Source organism: Rhyacophila brunnea, unplaced genomic scaffold (assembly GCF_057557595.1).
Source record: "Rhyacophila brunnea isolate RB1 unplaced genomic scaffold, BYU_Rbru_1.0 scaffold_4, whole genome shotgun sequence".
Classification (NCBI taxonomy): Eukaryota; Metazoa; Arthropoda; class Insecta; order Trichoptera; family Rhyacophilidae; genus Rhyacophila; species Rhyacophila brunnea.
Window position 1 is genome coordinate 27,240,502 of NW_028233068.1, and position 13,966 is coordinate 27,254,467.

The 13,966-nt window shown below is 37.3% G+C and overlaps 1 protein-coding gene across 1 annotated transcript; it reads right to left on the minus strand.

Annotated features, from left to right (window-relative positions):
* Nucleotides 1-417: 417 nt before the first annotated feature.
* Polr2H (DNA-directed RNA polymerases I, II, and III subunit Rpb8) lies at nucleotides 418-7,766 on the minus strand. The gene is made up of 3 exons (XM_085953912.1): nucleotides 7,378-7,766; nucleotides 6,579-6,701; nucleotides 418-1,157 (listed from the first exon to the last, which is right to left on the minus strand). Exons 1-3 carry the CDS (start codon nucleotides 7,545-7,547, stop codon nucleotides 998-1,000), a joined length of 453 nt encoding a protein of 150 aa, XP_085810038.1. The 5' UTR covers nucleotides 7,548-7,766; the 3' UTR covers nucleotides 418-997.
* Nucleotides 7,767-13,966: the final 6,200 nt, after the last annotated feature.

Consider the following 13,966-nt stretch of genomic DNA (forward strand, 5'->3'; position numbering starts at 1 on the left):
CATTGTATAAAAAAATAGCAGGCAAATACTCTTCAAGGATAAGCATTACGTATATAATTGTATATGTAAAAGCTATATGCGTGCTATGTTCTGTAAGTGGTATCTAGAACATCATTTTTAATAGAATTCTTAAAAACCATTTCCCCCTGTGAAAAACTGCTTGGCACGTCAGACAGTTGAAAAATAATATTTGGGAAATTTTGGCACGCGTACGTAAAAAGGTTCGCCAACCAAACAAATTCTATACGCTTGTTCTGAATAGCAGCATCCAGAGTGCAGACTTGAATGATCTTATGAAGTCGCCCTTGAAGGAGAAATGGATTCCATATTCATACATTAAATTAAGTTCCAACTTCCAGAAATAATTTCATATCTACTGATGTGATATATGTAGCTACTAAAGAAATAAAACTAAAATTTCTTCTTAAATTATTATTTATTTGTAAAAATATTAAATTTATTACATTGCTATTCCACCTTAGCAATAATTTTGAACCATCAATAAAATAATTTGACATCTCAGGAATCATTGAGAAACCTTACATACGCACCAACAAAAACTGATAGATAATAATTTTTACAAATATGGGTATCTCCATAATCAACAAGCAACAAAATTTTAAACCTTCTTGGTTAATGTGAACATCGAATTATTCTATTGGTGGTCTATTCATACATTAATAATTGCAGATCTTCGGCAGACTGTAAATGTCGAGAAAATTAATTGATATAAAAACAACATTTTTGACACCCTGCCACAAAAACCATTATCAATTGTACAATCATTCACGAAGCACAATCTGGTAATAGTCACTGAAAACGTTGGCTGATTAATTATTTGTAATTGTATTTGACACAGTTACATTTTTGTTTCAGCCCTTCATAATAAATAATAAAATCATGCCAAATACATTTCACAAAAATGTAATATTATCGGTCAACAAAGTTTGTACTGATCTTTGATTGCAGTATGTTTTATTTACAAAGTAAAACCAGTTTAAAACGCAAGTTTCTTCATTAGAAGATAAATATGTTGATCCACTTCAAAACCGTGAAGATTGTTGGCATCACCCTGAAGTCTCATGAGGAGACCTCCGAAGCTCACGTAAGCTGCTAGTCGGGATGATGGCTCAGTGGCTGCTTCATCACCCTCTATCCTGAAAGGACATTTCATCATAGATTATTTGAATGAAGATAAAATCAACGTACATTAGCTAATTTAACTAATTTTGTATATATATACATGAAGGCCACCAGGTATCTAATGGGGTAGTGCATGCGTACCGCACGACACTGTATCCTGATAGTGTCGCATAGCCTCTCCTACCCAATTCCTATCTCCACCTCCACGTGGTGAATCCTGGAAGCCTGAGCAACTACACCTAAGATCAGGTAGTCAACCCTGGTGGAAGGTGTGGTCAGGACTAACGGAGAAGGAAGAAATGGCCCTCCGAAAAGGGGGTTGAGCATGGGGTTAACAACCCCACCTTGTAAAAACCCAACTGTTACGAATCCTCAACCAAAGCCTCGGAAACCGGCAACATCTCCACGACGACCTCGCAAACGAAACATGGACTTGATTTTTGGTACATGGAACACACAAACACTGTATAGAAGGGGAGCCCTCAAGGAACTAGTCTCCGAAATAGACAAATATAAAATTAATGTTCTGGCAGTCCAAGAAACTAGATGGATGGGCAGCGGGACGTTCGACCTAAAATCTCACACGGTATTACATAATAGTAAGGAGAAGGGTCACCATGAATTTGGAGTTGCCTTTATTGTTGACAAAAAGATAAAAGGCAATATTCTAGATTTTACCCCAATTAATGAAAGAATATGTGTACTCAGACTAAAAACTAAATTTTTCAACCTATCGATCATCAATGTACACGCAGAAACAGAAGATAAAGATGACCTAATAAAAGATACGTTCTACAATAAATTAGAAGATGTCTATGATAAAGCCCCCTCAAATGATATAAAAATTATAATCGGGGACCTAAATGCAAAAATCGGCAAAGAACAAATATATCAGGGAACAATAGGCAAAAACAGTCTACACAATGAGAGCAATAATAACGGAATTCGGATCATAGACTTTGCTATATCCAAAAACATGGTTATAAGCTCGACCCAGTTCCCTAGAAAAGACATACACAAGTGGACATGGACCTCTCCTGATGGCAAACACCATAATCAAATCGATCATGCACTGATCGACAAAAGGAGTGCCTCTAGTGTAACAAAGGTCCGAAGCTATAGAGGCGCCAATTGCGAGTCTGACCATTATCTACTGTGCATGTCTTATAGATGCCGTATAACATGTAGAAAAACAGACAAGCACCAACGAGCGCCACAAATAAATATCGACAGCCTTGAAGACCCAGAAGTTATATGCCAATATCAGGACTCTCTAACCGACGATCTCCCTGGATCTGATGCAGCAATCTCCACTGAAGATTCCTGGAACAACATCAAAAATGCTATCGCACTCTCAGCTGAAAAGAGTATAGGCAGTAGCCCTAGAAGAACCAGAAGTAACTGGTTTGATGAAGACTGCTTAGCAGCCATACAGAAAAGAAATGAAGATAGACGAATATATTTAGAGAGACCAACGAGAGAGAAAAGAGCTAAGTACGAGCAGTCGCGAAGAGAGGCCAACAAGACTATAACAACAAAGAAGCGAGCATACCTAAACGCAACAGTGCTTAAAATGAAAAACGACTTTAGGAATAACAGATCGAGAGACGCATACAAAGGGTTCAACTTTTTCAAAAAAGGATTTATACCCACCACCAGCCTATGCCGGACGAAAACGGGAGAGATTATAGGTGATGAAGAAGGAATTAAACGAAGATGGATGGAATTCTTCAAGGAACTCCTGAACCCTAACTTACAGGATGAAAATACTCCACGGGATCCGCGACTACAGCACCAGTGCAACGAACCATGCATCTCTCCACCCACGCTTAGGGAAACCGAAAGAGCTATTATGACACTAAAGAATCATAAAGCACCAGGAGCCGATAACATCCCTGCAAAACTTCTAAAGTATGATGGACACCGATTAATAGCAGCAGTGCATGAGTTAATGCTTAAAATCTGGGAGTCCGAAAGCATTCCAGCGGATTGGCAGATCAGCGTTATATGTCCAATATATAAAAAAGGAGACAGACTGCGATGTGAAAATTTCAGAGGGATATCACTCCTGAGCACAAGTTATAAGGTATTCACAATGATCCTGAAGACAAAACTGGAAGGTTACGCGGAAAACATAGTAAGTGAATACCAAGCTGGCTTCAGGGCAGGAAGGTCTACAACGGATCAGCTCTTCACAGTTCGCCAAATACTGGAAAAATGCTGGGAATTCGATGTGGACATTTATCAGCTCTTTATTGATTTTAAGCAGGCATATGACAGCATCGACCGGGAAAAACTATTCACTGCTCTCTGGACACTGCTGAATACACTCTCCCAGGTGAAGGAGAATGGCCAACTGACGGAGGGCTTTGAAGTATCTCGGGGTCTTAAGCAAGGAGACGGATTGGCCCCCATGCTGCTCAACTTAGCCCTCGAATCCGCTATCAGAAAGTCTCAAGTGAACAGGAGCGGCACTATATTAAGCAGACCGAGCCAATTGGTTGGCTACGCAGACGACATCAACATGATGGGTAGATGCATACAGATTATGAAGAAAGAATTTGACCACCTCCAAAGGGCCGCACTAGAGATTGGCTTAAGAGTAAAAGAAAACAAAACCAAAGTCATGGTACAAAGCCGACAAAATCAGAGTAGGCTAGGCCAAATTTCCAGTTTTGGAAACCATCAATTTGAGGTTGTCAACCGGTTCACATACCTGGGTTCCAATATTACAAAAGAGAACGAGGAACTGGAAGAAATAAAAGCCCGAATAACCGCTGCAAATAAATCGTACTTCTTATTGCTGCCCATATTCAAATCCAGAAATGTCCACAGAAAAACTAAGACGCGGCTCTATAAAACCGTCATACGCACAGTCGTTGCATACGGGTGCGAGTCATGGACGCTAAATGTGAAAGCAGCTGAAATGGTGGATTGCTTTGAGAGAAAGATCCTTAGGCGGATATACGGACCCATGAATGATGGTGGGGAGTGGAGAATTAGGTACAACACGGAACTATACCGCTTATACCAAGATACAAAACTCTCCAACTTCATAAAACTCCAGAGGCTAAACTGGGCAGGCCATGTCCAGCGCATGCCTGAGTCACGGATACCGAAGAAGATCCTCGAAAGACCCAGGGGGGAAAAGGCCAGTGGGAAAGCCACGCACACGATGGGGTGATAGTGTTGCAAAGGATGCCAACCAGCTGCTAAAGGTCGGGAACTGGAAAGGACGTGCGGAGGACCGTTCCGGCTGGAGGACAGCGGTGGAGGAGGCCAGGGCTCGACTTGAGCTGTAGTGCCATCGAAGAAGAAGAAGACATGAAGGCCACAGGGATTGGTAGTTCCTCAGTTAACAAAAGCACTTTTAACTCTTTAGTGCCAGACCCAATTGTTCACGTTAGTGTCACCCGTGTCCATATGGACACGCAATTATTGTAGTACAGTTTACTTTGCCTAATTGTTATTTTAAAATAATAATTTGGTTTATAAATGTTAGTCAGTTGAAATAAGTACACTTCTTCAATTGTTCGTCATTTGAATGATCTAGCTGACATAATAAAATTAATATCAAGTGTCAAAGTGGCCATTCATTTTATAATCACAAAATGATGGACTTATGTTAAAGGTAACCGTGGTTTTCTGATTATATTGTTTCAAAGAATAATATTTCTGTCATTTAATGCATTATAAACGTGTTCAGTTCCATGATATGTAATTACGAAATGGAATTATTTTTGATTATGTGGTGTTATTGCATAATGAATTAATGCGTGTCCATATGGACACGCGTGCCACTTAACACTACAAATTTAAATTATGATTTATTATCAGTGTTATCACTATATTTTTTATAAAATATATTATTCTCATTTTGTCAATTTATTTAGTTTCTGGGATATGTCTAAGATTGAAGAAAGAAAAATGCTTGTAAATAATGCATTGAATGCACTTTATGAAGCTAGTGATGATGATAATATCGACGAATATAATATTATTATTTATCTCACCACCGACCAGATCCTGCAGTTTTAACAAATGAGGATGGTGGTGGAACAATCGATAATTTAAAACATAGACAATTAAAAGCAGATACACAAGTGAAATCTAGGAATACAAGAACATAGATAGACCAATCTGATATTTTATACTCCAACTAAAGATTCTACACGCAATTACACCTAGCTGCACAAAATATCAATTTTACGGGAAAAATGTAGAAAATAAGAACGCTGATGGATCTTGATAGGATGGATATTTAAAACTATGTACATCAAAATCAATGGTTCTAGCAGATATACGATTTAATGGGTTAAATTATTTTATTAAAAAAAATAGAAAAAATTGACTCTGTGACTGATTTTTTGAAAGAAAAAGAAACATCTGAAATCAGAACGCAGTGAAGAAAATGCAATATTAGCTTGTGTATACTGTGTATTGAAAACTATCATACTTTATAATAATTCTACTGATAAACCATACAATCCAAAAAAAAAAAAAAATTGATAACAAAAGTGTCACGCGTGTCCATATGGACACGGCTATTATCTCAAAACTTAAAAACAATATGAAAATTTTATTTTCACTATTTCATCAATTGATGTGTCCATATGGACACCTGTGCCACTAATGAGTTAATTACCATATTTAAATAACACGATAATTATATCTAATTGCCAACGATTCCAAACGTGCCAGTCGCGGTGTTAGCACGAAATGAGTTAACTGATATAATTTGTTAACCAATACATGGAATTATTCTAGTTAAGTCTTTTTTCGCCATTTCACACTATAATTATATGACGTAAAATCTCATTTGCCTTAGTAGCCTGTTGAAGAGGAGCCTCTTAGGTGGCTGGGTGTCTACCTTCCTTGAGACATGGCCAACCCAACGGAGTCGCCACACTTTCATGTGTGAGACAATGGTGATTATCGTAAAACAAACATGCTTTGTGGTTGTATCTTCCTCGCATACGGCTCTGAAGACCCTCCTTAGTATTTCCCCTACCATATTTTTTGAAAAGGTCCAGCATTCCGACCAATATCAATATGGACCTGATAAAGGTTTTGTATAACTTTATTTTAGCTTTCCTTGAGAACTTGAAAAGAGTATTGATCTAAAGTGTTTCTATAAACTAGTATGATTTGTTTGCCAGAGTGATTCTTCTAACTTCTTGTCTGATATCGTTTTGAGGGGTTATATGTGATCCTAGATATATGAATTCGTTAACATTCGCAAATTCATATCCATTGCTGTAAATGGTGAGCTTGACGGCGCTGTACTCGCTGGAATATTACAATACCACAAATTATTGAGTATCTCCTAGTTGATTATGAATAATTTTCCAGACACTGTCTAATCATGTCAAGGCTTGAAAGGCTGTGTATCATTTAAATACTGTATAAAATATGTAAGTATTATTAATTGTTACCTATATATCTTGCCGTACATAACATATTCAAAACTATCAGCACGAGAGCCTTCTGTATCTTGAGCTGTCCAGTCACCTCCATCTGGATAGCCATCTTCTCGGAGAGTTGTGGCCAATACGAGTCTGAAAATAACATCGATCATAAAGGTATTATGTAGGAATTAAGTTTAAAGCTGTTGTAGCTATATAGGCAACCTTTACATACTCATCTGGTAGGTTAACAATGAAGTAAAATCGATCACAAGAACAAAATTTGTAACACCCAGACTTGTATCTAACCGACATACCGAAAGACAGGAATGGGTAATTGTGCCGCAGAGGTGAAAATGAGCTTTTATAAAAAAAAAAGTTACAAACAGTTTATTCCATGTAGGCAATTATAATGAATACCTTTTTCTGTCGGCGCATCGGCTTTTCGATCCAATAATCGTTAATCGAAAATTTTAAATTTGTATACATTTTGATACACCATTATCACAAACTAAGATTATATGAGCTAATATTAGGTTGGAGTAGGTTAGATTAGGTTATGTTAGGTTTGGTATGGTCTAAAAAGAAAGTTGTAAAATCTCATGTCCACCTCTGCGGCACTTCGTTGACCACCTGCGGCACCCAGGAGTGTTTGGCATTAAAGTTTTAATATTTAAGATTTGATACATGATCCAATATAAATTCATTCTATTGTTGTTTATCAGATCTTATAGATATATGGATATAGATTGCCAGTCAATACAAAGAAGTTGGAAGTATCCAAATAAAGTAAGGCCAAATTTTCGACATACAAAAGATAAAAACTAACCTGAATTTATCTCCAAGTTCCAAAGGGTAGAGCCACGAATTTATATCCAAAATAAGATCCATTTTGAATGATTCTGACTCACAATGCAGTCTATTAACCCTATCGAATTTCTTTCCCTCCGGATCCATATCTTTAATGTTGAAAATGTCCTCGAAAAGTACACCAGCCATTTTTAAGGTTATGTAGAACTAACAGCCGTCGGAAGTATTAAGAATGAATGCATGAATCAGTTAAACGCAGCAAAATATTTAACTGATTATGGGGAACAGAAAATTAATTTCATGTTATTAAAGTAGAGTCATTTGCACTGTATTCGATTGATATTAGGAATGTGTCAAAACAAACGCCGCCAACGCGTATGCGCTCGTCGTCAAGTCAAGAATCACACTATTGCCATATGAAGAAAAATATACCTACCTAAGATAATTATACCAATTTACGTTCACATTATGCACTGAACAATAAGTACTACATCAAAATTCCTGAACCGCCAATTCTAATAAAGCTAAAACAATAACGTCCTGTCTTAAATCTATAAGTTGGCAAAAAAATATGTTTTATATATTTTTTAAGAAATAATAATCATATTAAGAATACAGTGATATTTGAAAAAATATTTTAAGTTATTTGACAGCATGAAGTATTTTGTAATGGGCGCTTTTGTATGGTTGTGTATAAGATAGTACATTCTCATTATATTTGTGTAGTAACTATTGAAAAATAAAGCTATTCTGATTTTTTTATTATGTAGGTAGGTATAAAATAAATTCCTGCTGTATAACGATTTTACGTGTGCGGGCAATATAATTATTCAACCATCAGAAAAATGAATAATTTTATTTTATTCTAGGTCTACCTAGGTATATTTTTTGCCATATTCCACCAATTTTACTTAATGTTGAAGCTAGAACATGTGATTTCATGACTTTTTTCTTGATTTTCAAGATTCGGAAATTAGAAAATCTCGAAATAATTATTCACAACAATTTTTATTGAAGATATTATTATACGAGGATGATTTCGGGCCGTTTCCTCCCTCCTAATGATTTTCCGTGGAAAGTCGAGAGCTTTTATTAATTTTATTTAACTTTCATTCGAAAGAAAATCCATTCAGAAGAATGCGTAGGTATTTAGTTTTCTATCCAACTATTTCCATTCTAATTCAATTACAAAATCCATACTCGCGAATTTCTGGAATTATAATATTTTGCAATTCTCGAGAAGAATTCTTGAAAAAACTAGAACTCGATATTCCTGAGAAATCAATTTTCGTGAACCCGAATTATGTGAATAATATGTTTTGACCGTCTAAAATACTCTAAAAACTTAATATTTTATAAATAATATGTTGTAGTATCTACCCATTTAACATTTTTATTGTGCATGCAAGATATTGGTCATTTTTGTTTTCCCTAATTAGTGACGGACACTTTGATTATGGAGTATCTTCAGAATTTGCCATATTTTTAACGTGCTAGAGACCGACAAGTTTAACGTGGCAACTATGGTATGCAACGTCTCTATCTGTGAAGCGAGGAGCAGGCATGCACACAGAAAAATGGTTTGGAAGGGGTCGATTTCCAAAAATATCCATAATATATTAATAATATTTTTAAGGTGGTGGATAGGTGCGGGTTAAGAACATCTAGCAGGTGCCATTGACTTCCAAATGTACTCCACCTACTAATTATAGCTTCTCTTCGCTATAACCGCGGAATACCGCAATTTTTCATATACATACATTCCAAATAGGTACCCAGACACTCCGCACTTTGAGTCTAGGCCTGCAAATTATATCAAGTCATCCGGGTCACGATCCTCAATCATGAGGCATAGACGAAAAATAAAAAAAATATATATCATTTCATTTTACTTATATAAATATGTATTTTTCTATTTCTGATTGGGGGGGTACGGACACGACACCCCATCCCCTTGTGTGCGCGCCCGGTGAAAAGTGCACATCATAGTAGTTATTATGTTGTGACATTTAACAATACGATTATATAAGAAACATGTGTGTTGACTTAAAACTAAAATCGTTCATTAGAGTTACCTTCAACGGATGTTACGACAAGCTGTAAGATACCATCAATGTATGTACCTAATTTAAAAAAAAGACCAAATAATTAATCATCCTATCCCAACCTGCACGGGGTGTGGTGAACGTAGTTCCGCCGCTGCTTTAAACTACAAAGCTTGTTGTATCTACCCTCTGTAGCACAGAAACAGTCTGGTCAATGGTTTGACCTCAAAATTAGTTTCAAAACCTCACTTTATACTATACGGGGTTTATAATAATCATTCTCAACTTTAACTCAACTTTTTGTGGTTAGCAAAACAACTACAGTAGAAACAAGTTCGCACTATATCCGTAAATCTCCATGCCACATAATAGCCATAATATTATGATTAGTGATGCAGTACGCATATTATTATAATTTCAAAGTCGAACCTATTTAATTATATTAGTAGGTAGATGTACTCAACTATTATGGATCAATCAGTGACGGGCAGGCGAGCACACAAGGGGGGTTTTCAGGTCCGGACGCCCCACAGAAACGAAAAAAATACAAATTATTTGGATAAATGGAATATTATTTCGTCAGAATCTCATAATTGGGTATCGTGACCAGTGGCGGCTTGTGGATAAGATATTTGGGGGTGCTGCGGTTGATTAAAAATAAAAATAAATGTTTATTTGGATATAAATAATTAATTAAGTATATTAATAATTAAAATAAAGAACTTTGCATAAATTGCTTGCAGAAATAAATTTTAACAATGTGAACTCATTATAGCTATATTTCTTTCCTCGCTCTTGTGCGCATGCCGAGCTCACTCGCGACGCAGAAATGGAGAAATACTGAAAACGGACTGTCTGACCGGCAGTACGAAGCTGCGAGCACCGCTGCCCGCGCCCCTCCGTCGCTGACTCGAGAATATTCTATTGAAATCGGTACTGTGCAAAATCAATTACCTACCGAGCTGTGTGATAATATTATTGGACATTGGATGTATCAATGCGCGGGCGAGCTGATTGCACTAATAATAATGTTGATATTTTTATATAATACTAGCTGACCCAGCAAACGTTGTTCTGCCATATAAATTATTTCTAGTGAATATTTTGGTTGTAGTGTAAAATAACGAATGTATCGTAAGTGTGTGGGGATAGGATCTATGACAGAAAGAGGAATAGAGCGCTGTAGACGATGACCGCCGATAAAAACAAAAAAACATCAACCATTCATTTTCTCAATTCAAAATGAGTAATGATGTTCATAATGAATGAATTACCTGTAACAGGATCTCGTTCTTTACTATTTATGCAATATCCGTTTTGTCCCTTCCAGAAAATTAGCGGATATTGGAGAGCGTCGTATGAACGGTGTGTGTCAGCGATGAACTCCAGATTATTGTTTCTTCTTCGAATCACGATTTCTCGCGTCGATGTGCGGTCGCCAACCATGATTCCAGCAATTTCGTCAACAACAGTCGCATTGAATCAACGTACGTGCTCTCCAGCTGGTGTTTTATCAGGATTGATGACAATAGCGTGATTGTCACTTTGCAATTCGTGCATGTGTGCTTTGAAGAATTTCAATAATTCATTGTGCTCATTCAACAGGGCGTCCAGTTCGCCGACATGATTGATGTCCTCACCGCCGCATGAAGTAGATTTGTAAAAATGTATGTGGTTCGTTTGGCATTGGCAGCAATGAGCCTACTTTGTGGTATACTTGACCTTTGATTTTGAACGTAGAATGGAATTGTTGACCATTTGCCGCAGTATTGTGAACTATTTCTGTTGCTCCGGACGAAGTCATTTGGAAGCATGAATTGAATGTGTGAATGGACTTCAGGAACAGGTTTGAATCTGGAACCGTGCCGATGAGCAAGCCGTTCAATGGTTCTGGTGGTATCTCAATTTCTGGTAGTTGCACTTTTCCTGATGCGCAACACATCCCGGCTGACTCATGTTTAAATTTGAGCGCATGACAATGGGGACATTCTTTGTCCATAGCACCAATCAGCACTTTCGGATGAGCGGAATATTCAATATCTGGCTCGTACTTGAATGCGAGACGAAGGAACGAAGCGAATGTAAATGTTCGATGTACTTGTTGGCGTTGTCGGTCATTTGCTCTGCGTGTGTTAACTACGAACCGGCGCGCTTGGCTCCGTTCCAATTGTCGTTGTTGATTTTGTTCAGCTCGTGCCTCTTGTGATTGAGATATACGCAATTGCGACATGCTCACACGCTCGTTTTTGTTATTTTGTTGGATTTGTTCGTCTGTTCTTTCTGCTCTACTATTTCGCATGTTCGTTGCTTTATTCGTTCGACGGCCCAAATGGCCCCCCTTGATTCTTGCTGGCATTGTGCACTGTAATACACGCACATTAAAATAGATAAATTAAAATAAATCGTACAAAATTTTGCACGCACTGCGTTGTGATATGCCGAATGAAATGTCAAAATGACGCGACGCTCCTCTTGAATTCTTCTCGGATGTAGCGCCATCTGAAATTCAACAACATAAATAATTTCGTTCCGTTTGAAATATGAACGACGGTTAAATTGAAAATTAAAAATTGTTCATACAAAAATAATAAAATCGCGATTAAAAAATGGGAGGGTGGGGTAAGAGGGTGAAAATTTGAGGTTATAGGTATTTTTTATGCCAAATAATAAAAAAAATACAAAAAAAAAAATGTCAAAAAAATAAAAGAAAAATTTTCTGGATAGAGATACCCTAATCACATAGCGATATGAAATATACTTGTTGACCTATTCTCATACCTAACAAATATACATTAAAAAAAATCATAAAAATCGGTCGAGCCATTTCGGAGGAGTTCGACCACAAACATCGTGACACGAGATTTTTATATATATGGAGATATATAAATAATTTATGTAAGTATATTAAAATATCGCATTTGTCTCAATTTTCTTAGGGGTGCTGCAGTACCGCAATGCATATGGACGAGCCGCCACTGATCGTGACCTAGGCGATTTAGCTGTGAACAGCATTCTACGTTAGGTAGGTACTCGAGACCTGTAGCCATTGGAAGACCCAAGGCACTCATAAATTGATGCAACTAAAAGACAAGATAAACGAACACTAACGATCGAAATAATTATGACCTGTTAATCCACACGCATACGACAATCGCTTGTGGATGCGACAGATATAATTTAAAGTGTGGAGTGTGTGGGTATGGGGAAAGTATCGGGAAAAGTCCGGTATTCTGCGATTGAAGTAACGAGAAGCCATAAGTAGCAGGCGGAGTAGCCGTGGAAGTAAATGGCACCTGCTAGATTTTATTAACCTCGCCCCCTTCCGTTGCATTGTAAATCAATTAAAAAAATGGTACTGTTCGGTTATACCGGAGCCAGCGGAAAACGCATTTTGAAAATAGCCGATAAACTGGATTATTTGTTAGTTTGGGTTAGTTTAGGTTCGGTTAGGTTGGGTTAGGTTAGGTTAGGTTAGGTTAGGTTAGGTTAGGTTTGGTTAGGTTAACCTAACAAATAATCCAGTTTATCGGCTATTTTCAAAATGCGTTTTCCGCTGGCTCCGGTATAACCGAACAGTACCAAAAAAATATTAGAGATATTTTTTTCAATATGGACCCTCCGCAAAACATTTTTTTGTGTCCGGGTTTACGGACGTGAGAGCCTGAGCAACTGACTGATTTGGAGATACGATCACGATAAAAAAATAAAACAAAATCCATAAATAATTCTAACTTATTTTTCCGACCATGTCCGATCCTAATAAGATCATATGGTCCTCCACAGAGTGGAGGTTTGTATTAACAGATTTTGTTTTTACGAGAAATGGATGTCAGTCACTTGGTCAACCTATTAAATTAGGTCCATACTCTAGCTCATACACAAATTGAAAAACAATATGTTCACTTGAAAGACCCAGGATTTGAACCTAGGACCCTAGGCCAGCGCTTAAGAGCATACTTCAGTGAAACGGAAAATAATTTTCAACTATAGGTGCGACGAAATTTCGTGCTCGCTGTCAATCGGAGAGCGAAAGCGAGCTGTGAACACGTCAATTTGTTTTGTGATGGCGTCGGGGGAATTACTTCTTAAATCGTGTAAAGATGACTAAAAAACGTTACTTATTTACTTGAAAAAGAAAACATGTCAATGAATATATTATTATTCTCCTCGAATGGATCTCCACCTTGTCGTGGTGAGGAGGTTTGCGTGTTCCGAGGATTCGTAGGGTCTAGGTAAGGGTCTCCCAAGCCAGACAGGTCTATAATGAGGAGCCAGACTAAGAGGGATTCACTGGAGGAAGGCAGCAATTTCTTCAGTACTGACTAAGGGTGGTGATCAAGGGGATTGGAACAGCCTTAGAGCAGACACTTGAAGGCGATAATGAAAACATTATGAACGGTTTCAATATTGCAATGTGGATGGCAACGGGAAACCACCACATTAAAATCCCACGAAAACCACATGAAATGCAACATCAAAATCGTAACAGTACGTCAGGCGATATGTAATCATATAATTATTACTCATTTCCTCATTAATAAAATCATATTATCATAAGTAGCT

Bases quoted from the DNA above. Each gene is read 5' to 3' on its own strand.
- Polr2H (XM_085953912.1), bottom strand. From the start codon at position 7,547: ATGGCTGGTGTACTTTTCGAGGACATTTTCAACATTAAAGATATGGAT. The intron at 6,702-7,377 runs GTTAGTTTTTAT...TGTTATTTTCAG, and splicing joins GAACTTGGAGATAAATTCAG to ACTCGTATTGGCCACAACTC. The intron at 1,158-6,578 runs GTAACAATTAAT...ATGTCCTTTCAG, and splicing joins ATGTACGGCAAGATATATAG to GATAGAGGGTGATGAAGCAG.